This window comes from Mesoplodon bidens (genome assembly GCF_964165515.1).
Source record: "Mesoplodon bidens genome assembly, chromosome: 6".
In the NCBI taxonomy this organism is placed as follows: Eukaryota; Metazoa; Chordata; class Mammalia; order Artiodactyla; family Ziphiidae; genus Mesoplodon; species Mesoplodon bidens.
This window is the reverse complement of record NC_138162.1, coordinates 117,359,234-117,385,550: the sequence shown is the minus strand read 5'-3', so window position 1 is coordinate 117,385,550 and position 26,317 is coordinate 117,359,234. Positions and strand designations below refer to the sequence as shown.

The 26,317-nt window shown below is 43.8% G+C and overlaps 1 protein-coding gene across 3 annotated transcripts in view; it reads left to right on the top strand.

Annotated features, from left to right (window-relative positions):
• The window catches only part of PALLD (palladin, cytoskeletal associated protein), a gene marked incomplete at its 5' end in the record, with an annotated part of 388,664 nt that extends 378,098 nt beyond the window's left edge, over positions 1–10,566 (top strand). For all 3 annotated transcript variants that reach the window (XM_081237212.1, XM_081237213.1, XM_081237214.1), the window contains 4 exons: positions 4,338–4,545; positions 6,599–6,764; positions 7,162–7,295; positions 8,370–10,566. In XM_081237212.1, coding sequence (XP_081093338.1) covers positions 4,338–4,545; positions 6,599–6,764; positions 7,162–7,295; positions 8,370–8,542 — 681 coding nt within the window. In that variant the 3' untranslated portion in view covers positions 8,543–10,566. The remainder of the gene's footprint in view (positions 1–4,337; positions 4,546–6,598; positions 6,765–7,161; positions 7,296–8,369) is intronic.
• Between the last annotated feature and the right edge of the window lie 15,751 nt (positions 10,567–26,317).

Genomic DNA, 26,317 nt, shown 5'->3' with positions numbered 1-26,317 from the left:
TAAAGTATACATCTTTAAAATGTTTTCTAGCAGAAGAGGAGAGAAAATGAGTGGAACCTACTAAATATTTATATACATTTCAAATCATTCTTTCCCTTGGCTTTTCAGTTTTTGTTGACTATGTCCCTTACCTAGAACCCTGTATACCATACTCCAGACAGTGAACTGGGAGGTTCTATCCCTCAGAGTCGCCCTTTTTCTTGAAGTAATGACTGTGTTGGATCTGTGTCCTCTGTCCTGATCTTATTTATATTCACTCTGTTTTCAAACAAATTTTGTATCCACACACCTACTCTCTCAGGCCTCCCATTTCCTGTTTCTAAGAGACATCGGAGCAGCACCTTCATTCCGTCGCTTTACAATAGGGCTTCTTCACCAGGTCCTGGGGTGAGCAGGTCTCATCGGGTGTGTGGGCCTGAAATTACACAGGAGGTTGTATGTGGTACACCTGCCATCAGCTTCCCAGGGGACCTCGAGGCCAAAAATGTGTAGGAACCACTGGTCTGAAATTTTTTGATTGTTTTGTGTTTTGGCCCCATTATTTATTGACCTTAAATTTACATTTTAGCTCTGAAATATGAATAAGCTTTTAAAAAAATAATTTGGGCTCTCTCTGCTGGTTGTCTCTGGAATTGCAGAACACGAGATGTAAGGCACTTAGAGGGATAACTCTGGGCTTGTAGAAATGTATAAAAAGCTTGTAGAAATGTATAAAAATGTATAAAATACTTTCCAGCATAATTTTTTAGTATAAATTTATTTATTTTTTGGCTGCGTTGGGTTTTCGTTGCTGTGCATAGGCTTCTCATTGCGGTGGCTTCTCATTTTAGAGCACAGGCCCTAGGCGTGCGGGCTCAGTAGTTGTGGTACGTGGGCTCAGTAGTTATGGCTCACAGGCTCTAGAGCACAGGCTCAGTAGTTGTGGCACACGGGCTTAGTTGCTCCGTGTCATGTGAGATCTTCCCGGACTAGGGATCAAACCCGTGTCCCCTGCACTGGCAGGTGGGTTCTTAACCACTGCACCACCAGGGAAGTCCCTCCAGCGTAATTTTTTAAATTTTTATTTTATATTGAACTATAGTTGATTAACAGTGTTGTTGTGTTAGTTTCAGGGGTACAGCAAAGTGATTCAGTTATGCATATGCATGTGTCTGTTCTTTTTCCAGGTTCTTTCCCCATTTAGGTTATCACAGAACATTGAGCAGAGTTCCCTGTGCTCAGTACAGTAGGTCCTTGCTGGTTGTCTGTTTTGTACATAGTCGTGTGTACATGTCCGTCCCAGGCTCCCAGTTCATCCCTCCCTGCCCCCACCCTTCCTCCCTGGTAACCATAAGTTCATTCTCTAAGTCTGTGAGTGTGTTTTGTAAATTAGTTCATTTGTATCATGTTTTAGATTCTACATATAAGTGCTATATGGCATTTCTCTTTCTCTGTCTGACTTACTTCACTGAGTATGATCATCTCCATGTCCATATTGCTGCAAATGGCGTTATTTCATTCTTTTTTATGGCTGAGTAACATTCCATTGTATATCTGTACCACATCTTCTTTATCCATTCATCTGTTGATGGACACTTAAGTTGCTTCCATGTCTTGGCTATTGTAAATAGTGCTGCAGTGAACATTGTGGTGCATGTATCTTTTGGAATTATGGTTTTCTCCAGGTATTTGCCCAGGAGTGGGATTGCTGGGTCATATGGTAGTCTTATTTTTAGTTTTTTAAGGAACCTCCATACTGTTCTCCATAGTGGCTGTATCAATTTACATTCCCACCAACAGTGCAAGAGGGTTCCCTTTTCTCCACACCCTCTCCACCATTTATTGTTTGTAAACTTTTTGATGGTGGCCATTCTGACTGGTGTGAGGTGATATATCACTGTAGTTTTGATTTGCATTTCTCTAATGATTCACAGTGATGTTGAGCATCTTTTCATGTGCCTGTGTATGTCTTCGGAGAAATGTCTATTTAGGGCTTCGGCCCATTTTTTTGATTGGGTTGTTGTTTGTTTTTTGTTTTTTTTGTTATTGAGCCACACGAGCTGTTAGTACATTTTGGAGATTAATCCCTTGTCAGTCGCAATGTTTGCAACATAATTTTTTTACAGATTGAGTTTCAGTGTGTATATGTATTTATATGTGTGTATTTATTTGGGGTCTGTAACTAAGAATTCATACAGACCACCTGTAAAATGACATTTGAGTCCACAGGGGAAATTTTATTTTAGTAAATTAGATGATACCAAGGGATTACTATTAATTTTATGTATAAAAAGGGAACTGTGACTATGTAAGAAAAATCTGTTTTTTAGAATGATACTTCATAAAGTATCATGAAGTATAAAGTTCGGGGTCTATTTTTAAAATATGATAAATTACAAAAGAGTGAATCTAGGTGATAGCTACATGGAGATTCGCAATACCATTGGCTCTACTTTTGATCATATTTAAGAAAGAAATCATAGCACTTTATTTTTCTGCGAGTGACACAACTGTCCTTGAAATGCCTGCCTTTAAAAGAATATTGGAAACAAAAGGTAATCTGTTGATTTGACTGTTATGATCAGACCTGGACAAATGTGGAAAATCTTGTCACAAGGACAGACAGAGTGCTGTTAGTTCAGGAAAAAAAACCTTTTCCAGTGTATTTAAGCTTTAAGAGGGAAAAAAGAATCATGGGAACAGGCCCGTCGCTAAGGCAGCAGCTGCTGGGCCCCTGACTCGCTCCCCGGACACTGACTGCCCCGGCCGGCTCGCGGCCTCCCCCCGTTCCCACGGCAGCCGGAGCCGCCCAGCTGGCCAGGCTGGGGCCTGCTTACAGTGACCCAGTTCCTGAGGTCAGGCTTGCCTTGCTGGCCTCAGAGGGAGAGGACTCGGCCTTCCCCTCTGCCCGGCTGCGCAGCTCTGGCCCAGGTGGGCCCAGAGTGCGTGCGGCATCTCCCTTCTAAACCTGCTGTGGCCTCGCCGGTACCTGACCGGCCAGGAGGGCCAGGTGTGCAGCCCGGGAGGGAGAGCCCACCCCCTTCCTCCATGCACCTGTGCTGGCCCGACAGGTAGAGCGGGCGTGGAGCGCCAGGGGTGGCAGGTGGATGGGTGGGAGCGTGCAGAGCCTGGCCCGCTTTTAGCCACTGATTTAATTGTTTTCTGTAAATGCCTAGGCCTTTGCCGTGTGTGTTTGTTGGGGGGTGAGGCATCCTGGGGGCAGTATACATGAGCGTCATACAGCAGGAGTGGAATTTGTGAGTTCTCTGGCTGATTTTGGCAGAGCTGAGTCTCAAAAGAATTGGTTTACAGTCCCACTGACATCTTTCCGTATGTGATTTCCCACTGGTACATTTGGGGTAGGGGTGAAAGGGCCTTCCTTGCTGGTGCTTGTCTTCCCGTTCAGAATGCAGGGCCCTAGAGTAAAGAGCTCACAGACGGTGGCCACCCCTCCCCTCGCTGCACACCACGCTGTTAGCCATTCAGCGTGCTTTTGTCTGATCTCTGGTCAGCACGACTGTCACGGTCTGGAGAGTGGTGGGGTTTTTTTCCACCGTTTCCATCGTGAGGCTAGTTTGTTGGGATGGCCTTCCGGGTCATTTCATAGGGCTCCTGTTACTTACTTTCAAGGATTATAAAATAATAATAGCCCTGTGTCTTAATGGCTGCACTAACTAATGTCTCTGCAGCTACAGCAGCCTTGATGAGAGGCTTTATCGTGAACCATGCGAGCTGAGTGTGAGTCCTTGTCATGGTTGGACATCTTTTTTCCAAAGGGCTCAGAGCCCTGGGCTGACATCACCCTCAGCATCTTTATAACCTGGGTGAGGAAAGATGAAGGCGAATGTTTTTAGTCCCCATCTCACTTTTCTCTGGGCTGCTCTATAAGAAATGTTTAGAAGTGAGCCCATGTGCGCCGAGAAGCTATTCAAACATTTTAAGCAAAAGAGAAATGTGGGCTTCCCTGGTGGCGCAGTGGTTAAGAATCCGCCTGCCAATGCAGGGGACATGGGTTCGAGCCCTGGTCCGGGAAGATCCCACATGCCACGGAGCAACTAAGCCCGTGCACCACAACTACTGAGCCTGTGCTCTAGACCCTACGAGCCACAACTACTGAAGCCCACGCGCCTAGAGCCTGTGCTCCACAACAAGAGAAGCCACCGCAGTGAGAAGCCCACGCACCACAACAAAGACCCAACGCAGCCAAAAATAAATAAATAAGTAAGTAAGAAACATGACCTGATGCTGAGAGCCTCATGTTGTCCCGAAGGAGGCGTCTGTGCCAGTGTCTTAGGTGTTCGTGTCTTTGCTCTGTTTCCGTAGCAGAGGAATTCATTCGCATTTCCTTCCCGGTTTAGGTCAGTGGGCTGCCAACCCCCGATCTCAGCTGGCTGCTGGACGGCAAGCCCATCCGCCAGGACAGCACCCACAAGATGCTGGTGCGAGAGAACGGGGTGCACTCTCTGATCATCGAGCCCGTCACGGCCCGGGACGCCGGTGTCTACATGTGCGTGGCCACCAACCGGGCTGGACACAACTCCTTCAGCCTGGAGCTCGTGGTCGCAGGTAGGTCCCGGGAACCTCTCCCAGGGTGAGCGTCAGATGTAGAAACAAACTAACCCACGTGGAAAGTACATCAAATCGCTGAAGAAACAGACGGTTCTCACCTGGCAGGTCAGAAACGTCACTTCTTCTTCGCTGCAGCCGTGGTTATTTTCCTTCCCTTCCCCCGTCAGCCTGGCAGCCAGAGAAAAGGGTTTGAGCAGTTTTTCTGGGCCATTCCCCTTCTCCTGGGCCCCCAGTGTCACACAGGAAAGGCAGCAGCAGCCCGGCCTCCAGGAACCAGACGATGTAGGAGAATGTGCTCGTGCAGCAAGTTCTCCACGTAGACCTAGCCTTTGAAGTCATGTGCGGTGATTTCAAAATTCAAAACTTTGAAACACTGTGATCTACCTCCAATGTCATAGATTAAACTTAGGTTTGCTTTTTAATTGACTATATATCTTTATGAAATTTACCTACCAGAATACAGTTTTACCCTGAGGTATGGGAGATGAGTTTATGGAAAGGTTTAGTGTCCTTAGGAGCTGAGCATGAGTAGAGACCCTGTTCTCTGTGCTCATCTGAAAAAAGCAGCAGAACGGAGCGTTTATTGCTCATCACTGCATGCAAAGCACTCACTTGGTCCTCACGGCGGCCCCATGATGCAGTCAGCAAATGGGAATTAGGAGAGATGAAGTGACTTTCCCAGGGGCCAGGCTCCGGTGCCGGGAGCCTTCGAGCTCCTTGGGGGAACAGCAGCAGCGAGCAGCCCGGCTACAGTCCAGGCTGGGGATTCTCGTGACAACAAACACGTAGACGTGTTCACACGAGAACACGGGCAGCGTGCAGCCTGTGTGTCAGACCCGCTTCAGCTTCACTCCTTCCTCAAAACTCAACTGTTGGGGTCCCCCCGTTGACCATACCTGTCCTCAGGCCCGAGATGCCCCCGTCGGCACTTCCGGAGGAAGCCAGGGCTCAGCTCCCAGCCCAGCTCTCGTTTTCTGACCGTGTCCTCTGGCAGGTCTGTCTCTGCAGCTCAGTTTCCCCAAATGTAAACGGGGGGCCATGATGCTCAGAGTTTAAGGACTAAGTCGTGGCATGAGGATGAAATCTGCGTCCCCACGAGCCTGCTGAGAGCCAAGCTCCCGAGCGTAGTAGCTGTGATACCTACTGTGGAGGGTCGCTGTGACCTAAGGGCCCGTCTTATACACACTTATGCTCTTCTGAAAACTGGGACCCAGGAAGAGCACCGAGTGAGGTCTCTTCCCAGAGTAGCCCAGGTCACGTAACCACAAAAGGTCCAATAAAAATTAACCCTCTACATGATTCAAGGTCATAGAGGGTCTTAGGTTTTTAAAAATGTCAGGTAGAACGTTCACCTTTGCTTCGCTGTTATTTGTCACAGAGGAGGGAGTGGAGAAGGCCGCCCCCTCGGACTCATTGTTGGCAGCTAGGCTGATGGTAGCTAAGACTTACTCTCCCTCCGGGACTGTCCCCACCGCGGGTCCACGGAGACACTGATGGTGATAGAGTGTTACTAACGGTTCTGATTTTCCCAGACTGGGTAACAGTCGTCGTTTTCATAGCTTTCTTCAAAGAAATACAAATTGGAACTTGTATAGAATGTACATTCCTAGTGTGGAGGTAACTGTTTAAAGCTGCCTCTCCTCGTTTCCCCCTTTATAGCCTGTGGTATGTCTCTCTCAAGCCAGGACCTAGAAATCTCAGTCTTTTGGCCAGCAGGGCGGGAATCTAGGTGGCGGCGGTGGGCCGAGGCAGGGACCCTCATCAGTCCCCAGCCCGACGGAGGTCCCCCGAGGGGACTCGGGCAGGCGCTCTGGGGAGCAGGTGCGGGCCTGTCGGACTTGAACTGACTGAGGAGAGAAGGGCGTGGAATGCAGGGCAGGAACCCTTCTCGGTGGAGGAGGGATACAGCCTGGAGAGAGGACGCGCACGCTGCCGCCTGAAGGGAAGGACGGCGTCAGCGAGGCTGAGTGGCATTGCTGAAAGCACCTGCGTTCTTCTGTGACACCTTTTGCACCGTCACGGGTAGGTCATCCGTCTCGTGTCTTCGCAGCTAAGGAAGCGCACAAGCCCCCCGTGTTCCTCGAGAAGCTGCAGAACACGGGGGTGGCAGACGGGTACCCGGTGCGGCTGGAATGCCGGGTGGCCGGGGTGCCGCCGCCGCAGATATTTTGGAAGAAGGAAAACGAGTCGCTCACTCACAGCACGGACCGCGTGAGGTGAGAGCCCACGGGGCCGCCCCCCCACCCGCAGGGGTCCTGATGGTCCCAAAGGCAGGTGCACAGCACGCGCCTGTGTGCGCCGCCCCTGGGCCGGCCCCCGCACGCCTGCGCTTTCCGGAGGCGGCTGCCCTGCTGTGCGGTGCAGCGGCTCCCCGCCTGACGCAGGCAGTGCTTTGCGGGGGCAGATCCTCTCCTGGGCATTAAGTGCTCGGCTTCCTTCAGCCTCCCGGCCCCTCCCCTCTCCCATTAGCCGTCACGGGTGGGCGGCCTCTGCAGAATTAGGAGGACCCTGTTATCCGCTGCTTGCACAGTTCTGTTTCTCGTGAGCTAATGAAAAGCGATGCTTCGTGTCCTGAAACAGTTCGAGCCCTATGGCCATGTCCGTCTTTTGCAGCCTGCACCAGGACAACTACGGCTACGTGTGTCTACTCATCCAGGGAGCCTCCAAGGACGACGCTGGCTGGTACACGGTGTCGGCCAAGAACGAGGCCGGGATCGTGTCCTGCACGGCCCGGCTGGACGTCTACAGTGAGTACCCCTCCCTCTCGCCTCGATGCTTTGGTTCCTTCAGTTACGACAAGTCGGGCGTCGGCACACCAAATCACGTTACTCTGATCTGATCAACAACTCTAGCGCTTTCTTTGCCGGAAATTTCACACTGCTCTTTCTCTTTCTATTTATAGTTTCTCAACATTAATAGTGAAGCTCTCCAGAAGAACAGTGCCCAAGTATCACTCAGGAACTTTGCGTTTTTAGCAAAATGTGCATGTGGATTTCTCTGGTGTTGGCTACCCAGCTGTGGCTTTCTTACCCAGCACCCTTAGGAGTTAACACCAGGCAAAGGCATAAGCACAGATCTTTCACATTTTGTTACTGCCTTGTGCAAATGACTGCCTTTTAACGTTTCTCCCTAAGCTATGATCCTGTCCCAGCATCTTAATTCACCCTAAACGTGTGGCCCATTGAACCTGGAATGCATACTTCCTGTGGCTTAGTGCTTTGTGTTAACATATCTTAAGCAGTTCAGCAGTAGGTTTGTGAGTGTTTGTGTACGTATATTTGTGTACCTGCATCCCAGATTGAAAGAAAAAAGTTCTAAGTTTACAAACTAGCCCAGTAGCATTATGTGATCTAGTGACAAGAAAACCACTAGGAGAAATTCAGAACTGATATCACACATAAGAAATGACTGACCTCAACCTTCCCTATCGCCCGGTTCCTTTCAAACAATTCGTGTTAGAACATCCATCCAGAATACCTGATGACTATCATTACTGTGGCATTTATACATTTTGAGCTTTGAAGGTTTTTTTCAAAGTGCGCATCAGGAAGTGTAGCAGCCATTTCAGAGGACCCCCTGAGCTGCAGTGAGTACTGACTACAAGATAAGCTACACGCTGTCTCTGTTCCCGAGCTGCTGTAGTCCCAGCGCCCTGTGTAGGCAGTAAATCTGCAACATGTGAGTAGACTGCAAAGCCACCCGTACAGTTTAGGACTTCTACCATGGATGTGTTCTGTCTTTTGCAAAGAACACGTGCCTGGTCCCCAGCCAGAGCCCTGCCACCTGGTTCCAGAGCCTGAGTCCCGTGTTGTGTCTTGCAGCCCAGTGGCAGCGGCCCCCGCCGAGCACCAAGCCGAAGCGGGTGCGGCCCTCGGCCAGCCGCTACGCTGCGCTCTCGGACCAGGGACTCGACATCAGGGCCGCGTTCCAGCCCGAGGCCAGCCCGTCCCACCTGATGCTGAGCCCCGGCCTGGTGGAGAGCGAGGACCTGTGAGCTGGCGCTCTCTGCAGAGCCCAGACACTGAAACCACGGCTGCCTTGACCCACACCCTCCTCTGTCACGGGACGTAAAAGGCAGAAACATACCTTTGGCTCTAAGAAACAAGGACACCAAAGCCCTACTTTTCTTCCTGGTAGACCAGACGTAGAGGCTGCGTACGCGATGCTGATTGATAGGAATGCACACCTTGCACGGAGAATTCACATTCATCAGCCAATTTAAAACTTTGGGAAGTGCTGTGATTCAGGGGGTCTGAAATGCAAAAGCGCTAACGGAAAACCGGTGGCCACAACCTGTGTCGTCCCGAGCGTCTTCACTAGCGTAGGTGGTGCCACCCAGCGTGAGCTCGGGGGGCTCCCCGGAGGCGGCTGCACCACAGGGGACACCGCCTGGGCTCCGCGGGGCAGTGTGCTCACGCAGCCGGGGACCCATGCGGGGCATGGGACGAGGGGGGCGCCACCAGGAAGCCCAAGGAAACGCCTGTCTGCAAATCGCTTTCCACTAAACCGTGCAGAAGGAGCCACCTGCCTTCAGTTCTGTTAACATCGAGAGTTTTCTAACAAGGTCGAGACCTGTGTTCTTAACCTTTTCTTTACGTGTAGTATTTTCTTTTCACGTTACCTTGGTAGGGCGCTTACTTACAAACCATACTAAAACAATGTGAAGTACTCTGAATAAAGCAGAAGCATGTCGCAGTCCATTCCACAAAGGGCTTCCCAACCACCCAAGTGACCAAGGTGTGTAGTATCTGGAGGAGACGGGTCCGGAAGGGGCGGAGAGGAGGGAGAGGAAGCACGACCAGACACTCAGACTGTGCTCACTTAGATGGAAGCAGCGGAGCACGAGACGGTAAAGGCCAGGCTTTTCTTTCGTTTTCTTCCAACTTAACCTAATACAGAAGCGACAAAACACCACTGTTTCCAAGTCAGGGACTCGAGGGTCAGCCGGAGAGAAGCTCGTGCTCGGGACACTGCAGTGTCGGAGCTGGCGCCGCAGCAGGAGATGGAGGCGCACACCGCAAGTTGAATATGGGCTGAGCTGCGAGATTGTCACAGATCAGAGACAGCCTGTGGGCGCTAGTCTACTTGGGGAGACAAAGACGGGGGTGCCAGAATGCATCTTCTCCGTGGCACCGCCATACGGTGGATGGAAACTATTAACTCACTTCCGTGCTGCCACGAGACCTTTTTGCCTTAAGAAGGTGCTGGGTTCCAAGTAGTTTGTAAAGGCATCTCGGCAAAGACTGCTTTTTGAATGCCTGTGATTCTGCATCAGCTAGATGGAGTGGATGCTGACCAGACTTGATGGTTTTAAGTTAGAACCAATAAACTTTAAAAAGGAGAAAAAAACAAATTTGGGCTGATATTATAAAACCCGAGTCTTTAATGGTACTTTCCTATGAAGAGAACACACTGTATTCCTTATGCAAAACACATTTATCTTTCATTATTTATAATAAAAATGTTGACCTCTCTTAGCTCAGTTAATTCAATACGTAGTATTTTTTAAGTAATTTTGTATCTGTGTGCCACCGTGTATATTCCATTGTACTGCTTCACATGGACAGCTTTCTACTTCCTTGTAAGAGCACCAACCAAGCAAGCTTTAAATGCCAGGCTGGAGCTCCGGTGCCCACGTTCTGTGCAGAGTGGCACATGTGCCTCTGACCACACCTACATGCATTGCTGATGTCAGATTTCAGACACTGCAGAGTCTCTCCTGGACCTTTCTGTACTGTAGAATTATGACTTAACATCATCTCTTACTTGCCAAATTTTTCTGAATGTGACTTTCTGCTGATTTGCTGGGTTTGGGATTAAGTAGCATTATTTTGCCACCTTTCTTGTATTTATAAAGAAATAAGTACTATGTTATTACCACTTGGGATTGTTGTGCTGGTGTAATGTGGGTTTAACATCCATAAATATTTAACAAATAATAGTTGCAATTTTGTGAAGCAAATATTCAGTCGTTTTCATTTTCTATTGCTTGCTGTAATAAACTGGTACAGACTAGAACCACTGTGTCTGCTGCAGTGCATTCTCACCTGAGCGCAAGCGCCTGGGACAGAATTGGGCTCCTTGTGGCTGTAGGATGGGGTCCCACGTGGTCTGTCAGCGGGGGGCACTGGGCTGCTACAGGCCGCATCACCCCCCTCCCTCACCAAAACCGGCAGTGAGAATCCCCCTTGGGACAAATCCCTCTCACGCTTTGACACTGGTCAAGGAGCGTCCCGTGCCTTTTAAGGGACCATCTGATCTGGGATCTGCGTGTGGGTGAGAGAGAAGGGGGGTGCACCCCAGGGTGGGGGTGACGCTGGCAGCCGGCTCAGAACCCCGCCTGCCTCCGCAGTTTCCCGGACGTGTGCCTGTGAGTAACAGTGGATCCTGTGATCCCCAGGGACAGTGTCCTGCCACCACGTGCCACAGCCGCTCTCTTAGGGATCAAGTGTACGGGGTTCTGGCTCAAGAGGTCCTCCCCCAGGCACACCAGGCCCGCTACTACGTACAGACCCATTTCCTCCGAAAGAAACCTCGGGTGAATGAGAACAGACCCACGTCACAACAGGAGGGGCTGAGGCACAGCCTCACTGTGACCCCCACTGCCCGGCACGGTGACCCACAGTCAGGAGGGAACTGACTCCCAAGCTCTCCCCGGGGAGTGAAGGGTTTGAACCCCTGACCAGGACCCCAACTTTTAAGGCCTGCCCCTGAGACCAGCCCCCAAGACGTGCAGCTTTGAAAGCCAACGGGGCTTCTGTCCATGAGACAAGGCTGCAGGGCACTGACAGGTGCTTCTTCCAGGGCTGCATGGACTAGCCCACCCCACGGGCCAGCACAGAGGCCGCCGACTGAAAAGCGCCCAGACCCTCTGTGAAAGAGGCTTCTTTGCTTATGTTCAGCCTGAGGGACAGACATCTAGCTGGACACGTGTCAGGCCAACCCAAATCCTCTCCAGAAACCCCCAAGGGCGGGCGCTGTCTTCACGCCATCCCTCTGCCTCCAGATTGCCACTGGCTCCTGTCAAGGGGCCCGTGCACTGCCCTGGGGCCCAGGGGACACCTGAATGGCCTAGCTCTGCCGGCCAGGGGGGCTTACATTTGCGAGTCCCATAAATCTGTAACGGAGAAACAGTTCTTACCCTGCTAGCCCCCCGGACAGAGCACATAGGCAGCACACTGAAGCACCCCCAGACTCTCTGGTGACACGGGGCAGTGGTCTTCACAGCTATGGCATAAGGGGCAGGCTTCTAATTAAACACACACCTAGGGACCGACTGCAACCCTCTCCAGAGGGGGGCCCTGTCCCAGTTCACCTGTGTCTCTAAGAAAGGAGTGGGCACCTGACTAGCAACCAGGTGTGGCTGCCACCCACTGTGATTTAAAGTCGTCCAACAAAAGTCTAGGACCAGAAGGCTTCACAGGCGAATTCAATCAAACATTTAGAGAAGAGCCAACACCCATCCTTCTCAAACTCTTCCAAAAATTGCAGAGGAAGGAACACTCCCAAACTCATTCTATGAGGCCACCATCACCCTGATACCAAAACCAGACAAAGATATCACAAAAAAAGAAAATTACAGGCCAATATCACCAATGAATATAGATGCAAAAATACTAGCAAACAGAATCCAACAACACATTAAAAGGATCATACACCATGATCAAGTGGGGTTTATTCCAGGAATGCAAGGGTTCTTCAATATACGCAAATCAATCAATGTGATAAACCATATTAACAAACTGAAGGAGAAAAACCATATGATCATCTCAATAGATGCAGAAAAAGCTTTTGACAAAATTCAACACCCATTTATGATAAAAACTCTCCAGAAAGTGGGCACAGAGGAAACCTACCTCAACATAGTAAAGGTCATATACAACAAACCCACAGCAAACATCACTCTCAATGGTGAAAAACAAAGCATTTCCTCTAAGATCAGGAACAAGACAAGGATGTCCACTCTCGCCACTATTATTCAACATAGTTTTGGAAGTCCTAGCCACGGCAATCAGAAGAAAAATAAATAAAAGGAATACAAGTTGGAAAAGAAGTACTAAAACTCACTGTTTGCAGGTGACATGATACTATACATAGAGAATCCTAAATATATTACCAGAAAACTACTGGAGCTCATCAATGAATTTGGTAAAGGTGCAGGATACAAAAATAATACACAGAAATATCTTGCATTCCTATACACTAACAACAAAAGATCAGAAGGAGAAATTAAGGGAAAAATCCCATTGACCATCGCAACAAAAAGAATAAAATACCTAAGAATAAACCTACCTAAGAAAGCAAAAGACCTGTACTCAGAAAACTATAAGACACTGATGAAAGAAATCAGAGACAACACAAACAGATGGAGAGATATACCACGTTTTTGGATTGGAAGAATCAATATTGTGAAAGTGACTATACTAACCAAAGCAATCTACAGATTCAATGCAATCCCTATGATATTTCTTAAAGAATTAGAACAAAAAAATTTTATAATTTCTATGGAGACACAAAAGACCTCGAATAGCTAAAGGGATCTTGAGAAAGAAAAACAGAGCTGGAGGAATCAGGCTCCCTGACTTTTAACTACAAATCTAAAGTAATCAGAACAGTATGGTACTGTCACAAAGACTGAAATACAGATCAGTGGAACAGGATAGAAAGTCCAGTGATAAACCCACATACACATGGGTCAACTAATCTATGATGAGCAAGGCAAGAATATACAATTGGGAAAACACAGTCTCTTCAATAAGTGGTGCTGGGAAAAGTGGACAGCTACATGTAAAAGAATGAAATTACAACACTCCCTAACACCATACACAAAAATAAACGCAAAATGGATTAAAGATATAAATGTAAGGCCAGACACTATAAAACTCTTAGGAAAAAACATAGGCAGAACACTCTTTAACATAAAACACAGCAAGATCTTTTTTGATCCACTTCCTAGAGTACTGAAAATAAAAACAACAATAAACAAATGGGACCTAATTAAACTTAAAAACTATTGCACAGCAAAGGAAACGATAAACAAAACAAAAAGACAACCTATTGCCTGGGAGAAAATATTTGCAAACAATGCAACTGACAAGGGATTAATCTCCAAAATATACAAACTCATGCAGCTCAATATCAAAAAATCAAGCAACCTAATCAAAAAATGGACAGAACACCTAAATAGACATTTCTCCAAAGAGACATACAGATGGCCAAGAGGCACATGAAAAGATGCTCAACATCACTAATTATTAGAGAAATGCAAATCAAAACTACAATGAGGTATTCCCTCATACTGGTCAGAGTGGCCATCATCAAAAAATCTACAAACAATAAATGCTGCAGCAGGTATGGAGAAAAGGGAACCCTCCTATGCTGTTGGTGGGAATGTCCACTGCTACAGCCACTATGGAAAACAGTATGGAGGTTCCTTAAAAAACTAAAAATAGAACTACCATATGACCCAGCAATCCCACTCCTGGGCATATACCTGGAGAAAGCCATAATTCAGAATGATACATGCACCCCAATGTTCACTGCAGCACTATTTACAATAGTCAAGACATGGAAGCAACCTAAATGTCCACTGACAGATGAATGGATAAAGAAGATGTGGTGTTTATATGTGTATGTGTATATACACACATAAACATACAATGGAATGTTACTCAGCCATAAAAAAGAACAAAATAATGCCATTTGCGGCAACATGGGTGGACCTAGAGATTGTCATACTGTGTGAAGTCAGACACAGAAAGACAAATATCATATGATATTGTTTATATGTGGAATCGTAAAAAAAAAGTACAAATGAACTCATTTACAAAACAAAAGTAGAGTCACGGATATAGAAAACAAACTTTTGGTTACCAGGGGATGGGAGGGGGCAGGGATAAATTAGGAGATTGGGATTGACATATACACACTACTGTATATAAAATAACTAGTAAAGACCTACTGTATAGCACAGGGACCTCTACTCAATACTCTGTAATGACCTATATGGGAAAAGAATCTAAAAAAAAGAAGAGTGGATATATGTATAGCTGATTCACTTTGCTCTACACGTGAAACTTACACAACATTGTAAATCAACAATACTCCAATAAAAATTTTTTTAAACTACATACAGAACTATCATACCCTCTAGCTAACCCACTCCTGGGCATATATCCGGAGAAAACCATAATTCAGAAAGACACATGCACCCCAGTGTTCATTGCAGCACTACTTACAATAACCACGACATGGAAGCAACCTAAATGTCCATTGACAGATGAACGGATAAAGAAGATGTAGCACATATATACCATGGAATATTACTCAGCCATAAAGAAAAATGAAATATGCCATTTGAGACAACATGGGTGCACCTAAAGATGGTCCTAGTGCGTGCAGTCAGCCAGACAGAGAAAGACAAACACCATATGATGTCTCTTGGGCATACAGGCTGTGATCACTCATGGCTCAGGTCCCCGGAGTGCAGACAGGTGGAAGAGACTCAGGGAAGAAAGAAGTTTGGGGAGAACTCTGGACAGAAAGGCCCAGAGAGGAGCACAGCCTGCCCTCCAGAATACCACTGGTCTTACACACTCCAGGTTCACAACCACCCGCTCTGTTTTCCAGATGCCAGCGTTCACAGAGGCCTACGGCTTGAAGACCAAGAGTCAAGCAAAATATTGCTCTGCACAGAGTCCTGCCTCTGGTGAGAGAAAATGCAGTCAGAGCACAGACAGCCTGCCAGGTTGTCTGGCCACTGTGCCCCTCGATCTGTCTGTAACTTCCGGATGGGATATAGTTAGCCGACCTGTGTCCCTCTGAGAAGGGAGCCTGGGCCAGTCACAGGCGCACAGCAACCAACCCCTCCTGTCCAGGCACCTTCCGAAGGTTAGAGCAACCCCATCTCCAAGCCCATTTCACATTCTGGACGTCCAAACTGGGAGCTGCATGTGCACGACGCCGGTGCTCTGGCACCCTCTAGTGGCCGTCCTCTCTAACTGCACTTTTGAACCCTTCCTCCTGCCCCACCCCCGCTCCCCAGCTGGCTGCACTGGCCGTGGGCACCTTCCAGCCTGATTACATTCCCCTTCTTTTTGTAATCACAATAAAGTCACCTACAGAGTTTTAGGATCTCTCCAGAAGGAAGATATTTTAATCAGTACATGTTAACCATAAGAAGTTTGTTTTAAGAACGAAACTGAAATACTGTATTTTTCTTTTTGTTTCCAAATAGAAACAGCTCTAGTTTTGTAGGTCATAAAAATTCCAAAGTTATAATATGATGTCCTTGGCCAGAGAAAGAAAAGAAACATTTTAGGGCTCCCTCCACTCAACCACCCTTTAAGTCATGTGATGGGGCTTTAAATCAATCAGCTAATCCCTATATCTCTCTGACCAGGCTTTATATCAGCTCCACCCCCTTTAATGTACCTAACCTAGTTTTACCCCATAGTCTGCCCCTGAAACCTGCAACTTCAAAAGTTGGGAACTTTATGTTGATCCCAGCACCAAACACAGCTTCAGTGGGGAAAAAAAAAAAAACAAGGTACAAATGAACTGATTTACAAAACAGTCACAGATGTAGAAAACAAACCTAGGATTTGTTTGGAGAAAAGGGGGGAAAATGGGGTGTGGATAAATTGGGAGATTGGCACTGACATCTACACACTACAATATATAAAATAGGTAACTAATAAGGCCCTACTGTAGAGCACAGGGAACTCTACTCAATACACTGTAATGACCTATACGGAAAAAGAATCTTTAAAAGAGTGGATATATGTATATGTATAACTCATTCACTTTGCTGTACACCTGAAACTTACACAACATTGTAACTCTACTATACTCCAATAATTTTTTTTTAAAAAAGAACCCTTATACAAAAAAAAAAAAAAAATACACCCCTAATAGCCAAACCAATCTTGAGAAAGATAAACAAGACTGGAAGAATCAGACTCCCTGACTTCACACTATATTACAAAGGTAATATATCAGAACAGTATAGTACTGTCACAAAAACTGAAATGTGCACCACGGGAAAAGGACAGAAATCCAGAGATAAACCAGGAACATATGGTCAACTAATCTATGATGAACAAGGCAAGACTATACAGTGGAGAAAAGACAGCCTCTTCAATAAGTGGTGCTGGGAGAACAGGACAGCCACATGTGAAAGAATGAAACTACAACATTCCCTAACACCATACACAAAAATAAACTCACAATGGATTAAAGACCTAAATGTAAGGCCAGACACTATAAAACTCTTAGAAAAAAATATAGGCAGAACACTCTAACGTAAAACACAGCAAGATCTTTTATGATCCACTTTACTAGAGTATAGAAAATAAAAACAAAAATTTTAAAAATGGGACCTAATTAAACTTAAAAACTATTGCACAGCAAAGGAAACCATAAACAAGACAAAAGGACAACCCTCAGAATGGGAGAAAATATTTGTAAATGAAGCAACTGACAAAGGATTAATTAAAGGATTAAAGGATTAATCTCCAAAATGTACAAGCAGCTCATGTCGTTCAATATCAAAAACACAAACAACCAATCCAAAAAATGGGCAGAAGACCTAAATAGACATTGCTCCAAAGAAGATATATAGATTGCCAAAAAGCACATGAAAAGGATGCTCAACATCACTAATCATTAGGGAAATGCAAATCAAAACCACAATGAGGTATCACCTCACACTGGTCAGATGGCCATCATCAAGAAATCTACAAACAATAAATGCTGGAGAGGGTGTGGAGAAAAGGGAACCCTCTTGCACTCTTGGTGGGAATGTAAATTGATACAGCCACTGTGGAGAACAGTATGCAGGTTCCTTAAAAAACTAAAAATAGAACTGCCATATGACCCAGCAATCCCACTACTTGGCATATACCCTGAGAAAACCATAATTCAAAAAGAGTCATGTACCACAATGTTCATTGCAGCACTATTTACAATAGCCAGGACATGGAAGCAACCTAAGTGTTCATCGACAGATGAATGGATAAAGAAGATGCGGCACATATATACAATGGAATATTACTCAGCCATAAAAAGAAACGAAATTGAGTTATTTGTAGCGAGGTGGATGAACCTAGAGTCTGTCATACAGAGTGAAGTAAGTCAGAAGGAGAAAAGCAACTACCATGAGATTGGTTCAAAATGGTGGAGTAGAAGGATGTGCCCTCACTCCCTCTTGCAAGAGCACCAGAATCACAACTAACTGCTGAACAATCATCGACAGGAAGACACTGGAACTCACCAAAAAAGATACCCCACATCCAAAGACAAAGGAGAAGCCAAAATGAGACGGTAGGAGGGGTGCAATCACAATAAAATCAAATCCCATAACTGCTACCCAGCAGTTTGTCACACATCTTGGTGACTCACAAACTGGAGAACACTTAAACCACAGAAGTCCACCCACGGGAGTGAAGGTTCTGAGCCCCACGTCAGGCTTCCCAACCTGGGGTTCCGGGAACAGGAAGAGGAATTCCTAGAGAATCAGACTCTGAAGGCTAGTGGGATTTGATTGCAAGACTTCAACAGGACTGGGGGAAACAGAGACTCCACTCTTGGAGGGCACCCACAATGTAGTATGTGCATAGGGACCCAGGGGAAGGAGGAGAGACCCCATAGGAGACTGAATCAGACCTACCTGCTAGTGGTGGAGGGTCTCCTGCAGAGGCGGAGGTGGGGGGTGGCTGTGGCTCACCATGAGCACAAGGACACTGGAGGCAGAAATTCTGGGAAGTACTCCTTGGCGTGAGCCCTCCCAGAGTCTGCCATTAGCTCCACCAAAGAGCCCCGGTAGGCTCCAGTGTTGGGTCGCCTCAGGCCAAACAACCAACAGGGAGGGAACCCAGCCCCACGCATCAGCAGACAAGCGGATTAAAGTTTTACTTAGCTCTGCCCACCAGAGCAACAGTCAGCTCTACCCACCACCAGTCCCTCCCATCAGGAAACTGGCAAAGCCTCTTAGATACCCTCATCCACCAGAGGGCAGACAACAAAAACAAGAACTACAATCCTGTAGCCCGTGGAACAAAACCCACATTCACATAAAGATAGACAAGATGAAAAGGCAGAGGGCTATGTACCAGATGAAGAAACAAGATAAAACCCCAGAAAAACAACTAAATGAAGTGGAGATAGGCAACCTTCCAGAAAAGGAATTCAGAATAATGATAGTGAAGATGATCCAGGACCTCGGAAGAAGAATGGAGGCAAAGGTCGAGAAGATGCAAGAAATGTTTAACAAAGACCTAGAAGCATTAAAGAACAAACAAACAGATGAACAATACAATAACTGAAATGAAAACTACACTAGAAGGAATCAATAGCAGAATAACTGAGGCAGAAGAACAGATAAGTGACCTGGAAGACAGAATCCTGGAATTCACTGCTGCGGAACAGAATAAAGAAAAAAGAACGAAGAGAAATGAAGACAGCCTAAGAGACCTCTGGGAAAACATTAAACGCAACAACATTCGCATTACAGGGGTCCCAGAAGGAGAAGAAAGAGAGAAAGGACCCGAGAAAATATTTGAAGAGATTATAGTCGAAAACTTCACTAACATGGGAAAGGAAATAGCCACCCAAGTCAAGGAAGCGTAGAGAGTGCCAGGCAGGATAAACCCAAAGAGAAACATGCCGAGACACACAGTAATCAAACTGGCAAAAATTACTGGCAAAAATTAAAGACAAAAAAAAGGTATTGAAAGCAGCAAGGGAAAAACAACAAATAACATACAAGGGAACTCCCATAAGGTTAACAGCTGATTTCTCAGCAGAAACTCTACAAGCCATAAGGGAGTGGCATGACATATTTAAAATGATGAAAGGGAAGAACCTACAACCAAGATTACCTGGCAAGGATCTCATTCAGATTTGATGGAGAAATCAAAAGCTTTACAGAAAAGCAAAAGCTAAGAGAATTCAGCACCACCAAACCAGCTTTATAACAAATGCTAAAGGAAGTTCTCTAAGTGGGAAACACAAGAGAAGAAAAGGACCTACAAAAACAAACCCAAAACAATTTAAAAAGTGGTAATAGGAACATACATATTGATAATTACTGGATTAAATGCTCCAACCAAAAGACACAGGCTCGCTGAATGGATACAAAAACAAGACCCATATATATGCTGTCTACAAGAGACCCACTTCAGACCTAGGGACACATACAGACGGAAAGTGAGGGGATGGAAGAAGATGTTCCACGCAAATGGAAATCAAAAGAAAGCTGGAGTAGCAATACTCATATCAGATAAAATAGACTTTAAAAGAAAGAAGGTTACAAGAGACAAGGAATGACACCACATAATGATCAAGGGATCAATCCAAGAAGACATAACAATTGTAAATATTTATGCACCCAACATGGGAGCACCTCAATACATAAGGCAACTGCTAACAACTATAAAACAGTTAATTGACAGTAACACAATAACAGTGGGGGACTTTAACACCTCATTTACACCAATAGATCATCCAGACAGAAAACTAATAAGGAAACACAAGCTTTAAATGACACAATAGACCAGATAAACTTAATTGATATTTATACGACATTCCATCCAAAAACAGCAGATTACACTTTCTTCTCAAGTGCGCACAGAACAATCTCCAGGATAGATCACATCTTGGGTCACAAATCAAGCCTCAGTAAAATAAGAAAATTGAAATCATATCAAGCATCTTTTCAGAAAACAACGCTATGAGATTAGAAGTCAATTACAGGGGAAAAAATGTAAAAAACACAAACACAAGGAGGCTAAACAATAAATTACTAAATAACCAAGATATCACTGAAGAAATAAAAGAGGAAATCAAAAAATACCTAGAGACAAATGACAACTAAAACACGATGATCCAAAACCTATGGGATGCAGCAAAAGGAGTTCTAAGAGGGAAGGTTATAACAATACAATCTTACCTCAAGAAGCAACAAATATCTCAAACAATCTAACCTTACACTGAAAGGAACAGAGAAAGAAGAACAAACAACACCCAAAGTTAGTAGAAGGAAAGAAATCATAAAGACGAGAGCAGAAATAAATGAAATAGAAACAAAGAAAACAACAAAGATCAATAAAACTAAAAGTTGGTTCTTTGAGAAGATACACAAAATTGATAAACCATTAGCCAGACTCATCAACAGAAAGAGGGAGAGGACTCAAATCGATAAAATTAGAAATGAAAAAGGAGTTTCTGTAAAAGGTGTCAGTAAAAGAAGTTACAACAGACACCACAGAAATACAAAGCATCCTAAGAGACTACCACAAGCAACTCTATGCCAATAAAATGGACAACCTGGAAGAAATGGACAAATTCTTAGAAAGGTATAACCTTCCAAGACTGAACCAGGAAGAAATAGAAAATATGAACAGACCAATCACAAGTAATGAAATTGAAACTGTGATTAAAAATCTTCCAACAAACAGAAGCCCAGGACCAGATGGCTTCTCAGGTGAATTCTAGCAAACATTTAGAGAAGAGCTAACACCCATTCTTCTCAAACTCTTCCCAAAAATGGCAGAGGAAGGAACACTCCCAAACTCATTCTATGAGGCCACCATCACCCTGATACCAAAACCGGACAAAGATACTATTAAAAAAAAAGAAAATTACAGACCAATATCACTCATGAATGTAGATGCAAAAATCCTTAACAAAACACTAGCAGACAGAATCCAACAACACATTAAAAGGATCACACACCATGATCAAGTGGGATTCATCCCAGGGATGCAAGGATTCTTCAATATAAGCAAATCAATCAATGTGATACACCATATTAACAAACTGAAGAAGAAAAACCATATGATCATCTCAATAGATGCAGAAAAAGCTTTTGACAAAATTCAACACCCATTTATGATAAAAACTCTCCAGAAAGTGGGCATAGAGGGAACTTTCCTCAACATAATAAAGGCCACATAGGACAAACCCACAGCAAACATCATTCTCAATGGTGAAAAACTTAAAGCATTTCCTCTAAGATCAGGAATGAGACAAGGATGTCCATATGTATAAAATGGATAACTAATAAGAACCTGCTGTATAAAAAAATTAAATTAAATTAAAAAAATACTGTACGCTAACACATATATATGGAATCTAAAAAAATAAAGATGGTTCTGATGAACCTAGGGGCAGGACAGGAATAAAGACGAAGGCCTAGAGAATGGACTTGAGGACACGGAGAGGGGGAAGGGTAAGCTGGGACGAAGTGAGAGAGTGGCATGGACATATACACACTACCAAATGTAAAACAGATAGCTAGTGGGAAGCAGCTGCATAGCCCAGGGAGATCAGTTTGGTGCTTTGTATCCCCCTAGAGGGGTGGGATAGGGAGGGTGGGAGGCAGGCACAAGAGGGAGGGGATATGGGGTATATGTATGCATATGGCTGATTCACTTTGTTATACAGCAGCAACTAACACAACATTGTAAAGCAATTATACTCCAATAAAGATGTAAAAAAAAACCCCAGAATATTGAAAATAAAAAGAAAAAGAAACAAAGGGGCCTTAATTAAACTTATAAACTATTGCACAGCAAAGGAAACCATAAAGAAAACAAAAAGACGACCTCAAAATGGGAGAAAATATTGGCAAATGAAGCAACCGACAAGGGATTAATCTCCAAAATATAAGAACAGCTCATGAAGCTCAATATCAAAAAAGCAACCCAATCAAAAAATGGGTGGAAGATCTAAATAGACATTTCTCCAAAGAGACATACAGATGGCTGAAAAGCACCAGAAAAGATGCTCAATATCACTAATCATTAGAGAAATGCAAATAAAGACAACAATGAGGTATCACCTCACACCAGTCAGAATAGCTATCACCAAAAAATTCTACAAACAATAAATAGTGTATTGTTTACACTGTTGGTGCGAATGTAAATTGATACAGCCACTATGGAGAACAGTATGGAGGTTCCTTAAAAAACTAAAAATGAAACTACCATATGACCCAGCAATTCCATAATTCAGGAACGATACATGCACCCCAATGTTCACTACAGCACTGTTTACAATAGTCAAGGCATGGAAGCAACCTAAATGCCCATCGACAGAGGAATGGATAAAGAAGATGTGATACATATATACAATGGAATGTTACTCAGCCATAAAAAAGAACAAAATATACATGGGTGGACCTAGCGACTGTCATACTGAGTAAAGTCAGACACAGAAAGACAAATATACGATATTGCTTGTATGTGGAATCTTAAAAAAAAAGGTACAAATGAACTTATTTATAAAACAAAAGTAGAGTCACAGATGTAGAAAACAAACTTATGGTTACCAGGGGATGGGAGGGAGGGATAAATTAGTAGATTGGGATTGACATCTACACACTACTATATATAAAATAGATAACTAATAAGGACCTACTGTATAACACAGGGACCTCTACTCAATCCTCTGTAATGACCTATATGGGAAAAGAATCTTAAAAAAGAGTAGATATATGTATATGTATAACTGATTCACTCTCCTGTACAACTGAAACCTCCACAATATTGTAAATCAGCTATACTCCAATAAAAAAAAATTTTTAAAGAACCCTTAAAAACAAAGACCCCAAATTGCCAAAGCAATCTTCAGAAAGAAAAACAGAGCTGGAAGAATCAGGCTTCCAGACGTCAGACTATACTACAAAGCTATAGTAATCAAAATAGTATGGTACTGCCACAAAAACAAATATAGATCACTGGAATAGGATAGAAAGTCCAGTGATAGACCCACACACATATGATCAACTTATCTATGATGAATGAGGCAAGAATACACATGGAGAAAACACAGTCTCTTCAATAAGTGGTGCTGGGAAAACTGGACTACATGTAAAAGCTACATGTAAAAGAATGAAATTATAACACTCCCTAACACCATACACAAAAATAAACCAAAATGGATTAAAGACTCAAATGTAAGGCTGGACACTATACAAATCTTAGAGGAAAACATAAGCAGAACACTCTGTGACAGAAATTGCAGGAATATCTTTTTTATTTTCCTCCTAAAGTAATGAAAACAAAAATAAACAAATGGGACATAATTAAAATTAAAAACTTTTGCACACCAAAGGAAACCATAAACAAAACAAAAAGACAATCTATAGAATGGGACAAAATATTTCCAAATGAAGTGACCAACAGGGATTAATCTCCAAATATACAAACAGCTAATGCAGCTCAATATCAAAAAAACCCAAATAACCCAAACAATAAATGGGCGGAAGATCTAAATAGACATGTGTCCAAGGAAGACATACAGGTGGCCAAAAAGCACATAGAAAGATGCTCAACATCACTAATTATTAGACAAATGCAACTGAAAACTACATTGAGGTACCACCTCACACTGGTCAGATTGGCCATCATAAAAAGTCTACAAACAATAAATGCTTGAGAAAGTGTGGAGAAAAGGGAACCTTCCTACACTCTTGGTGGGAATGTAAATTAGTGCAGCCACTATGGAGAACATTATGGAGGTTGCTTTAAAAACTAAATATAGAACAAAATTATGATCCCCATCAATCCCACTCCTGGGCATATATCCAGAGTAAACCATAATTCGAAAAGATACATACACCCCAATATTCATCGCAGCACTATTTACAATAGCCAAGAAGACATGGAAGCAACCTAAATATCAATGGACAGAGGAATGGATAAGGAAGATGTGGTACATATATTCAATGGAATATTAGCCATAAAAAAGATCAAACTAATGACATTTGCAGCTACATGGATGGACCTAGAGATTATCATACTAAGTGAAGTAAGTAAGAAAGAGAAAGACAAATACCCTATGATATCCCTTATATGTGGAATCTAACAAAATGGTACAAATGAACTTATTTACAAAAACAGACATAGACTCACAGATGTAGAAAACAAACTTACGGTTACAAACAAGAAACGGGGGAAAGGGATAAATCAGGATATTGGCATTAACATATCCACACTATATATAAAATGTATAAGTACTTACTATATAGCACAGGGAACTCTACTCAACATTCTGTAATAACCTATATGGGAAAGGAATCTAAGAAAAATGGACATATGTATATGTATACCTGATTCACTTTTCTGTACACCTAAAACTAACACAACATTGTAAATCAACTATACTCCAATTAAAAAAAAAAGATGCACTTTGCAATGCCAAAAAACAAAAACTAATGACCCTAAGTATGCTTACCCTCTTGGCCAACAATGAATGAACAAAGTGAGTATTTCAGCAAGGGACAGAAAGTATAAGAAAGCACCAAGTAGAAGTCACACAGCTGAAAAATACAATAACTGAACTGAAAATTATGATTGATGCATTCAAAGCAGACTAGATGAGGCAGAAAGGACTGGTGAACTCGAAGACAGGGTAGAGAACACATCCCACTGAACAACAAAAAGAAAAAAGAATGACAAGAGTGATGACAGCTTAAGGAATTCATGGGACAACATCAAGTGGACCAACATTCACATCACAGGGGTCCCAGAAAGAAGAGAGAAACGGGCAGAAAATTTATTTGAAGCAATAATGGCTGAAAATTTCCCTAACCTGGGATGGAAAGAGACCAGTTAGGGAAAGAACCAGTCTCCAGATGCAAGAAGCCCAGAGATTTCCAAATAAGAAATCAGATGCAAGAAGCCCAGAGATTTCCAAATAAGATGAACCCAAAGAGCCCATATCAAGACACATTATAAAGAAAATGTTAAAAATTAAAAGAAAGGAGATTATCTTAAAAGCAGCAATAGAAAAATAACTTTTTACATGCAAGGGAACCTGCATAAGACTATCAATATATTTCCCATCAGAAAGTTTGCAGGCCAGAGTAGCATTGTATATTCAACATGCTGAAAGAAAGAAAAAAAAAAAAAAAAAAAAAAAAAAAAAATTAAAAACTCCAACCAGTAATACTCTACCTGGCAAAGTTATCATTCAGAATTAAAGGAGAAAGAGTTTTCTATATAACCAAAAGCTAACAGAGTTCATCACTACTAAACCAGCCTTATAAGAAATGTTAAAGGGACTTCTTTTAGTTGAAAAGAAAGGGTGCTAATTAGTAACAAGAAAGCATATGAAAGTATAAATCTCACCAGTAAAGGTAAACATATAGTAAAGGTGGTGGGTTAACCACTTATAAAGCTAGTATGAAGGTTAAAAGACAAGAGGAATAAAAATAACTATAACTACAATAATTGTTAAGGGATACAGAAGATAAAATGCTGTAAATCATGACATTAAAAACATAAAATGGGTGGGAGAGAGAAAAAATACAGAGCTTTAAAATGCATTTAAATTTAAGGTGCTATCAACTTAAAACTGACTGAGAAACATATCTTATGTAAGCCTCTTGGTAACCTCAAAGCAAAAACCTATAGTAGATACACAAAAGATAAAGGAATCTAAGCACAATACTACAGAAAATGATCAAATCATAGAAGAGGAGAGCAAGAGAAGAAGGAACAAAGGAATTCAAAACAACCAGAACACACAAAATAGCAATAAATACATACCTATCAATAATTACTTTAAATGTAAATTTTCTAAATTCTCCAATCAAAAGACATAGTGTAGGGCCTCCCTGGTGGCGCAGTGGTTGAGAGTCCGCCTGCCGATGCAGGGGATACGGGTTCGTGCCCCGGTCTGGGAGGATCCCATATGCCGCGGAGCGGCTGGGCCCGTGAGCCATGGCCGCTGGGCCTGCGCGTCCGGAGCCTGTGCTCCGCAA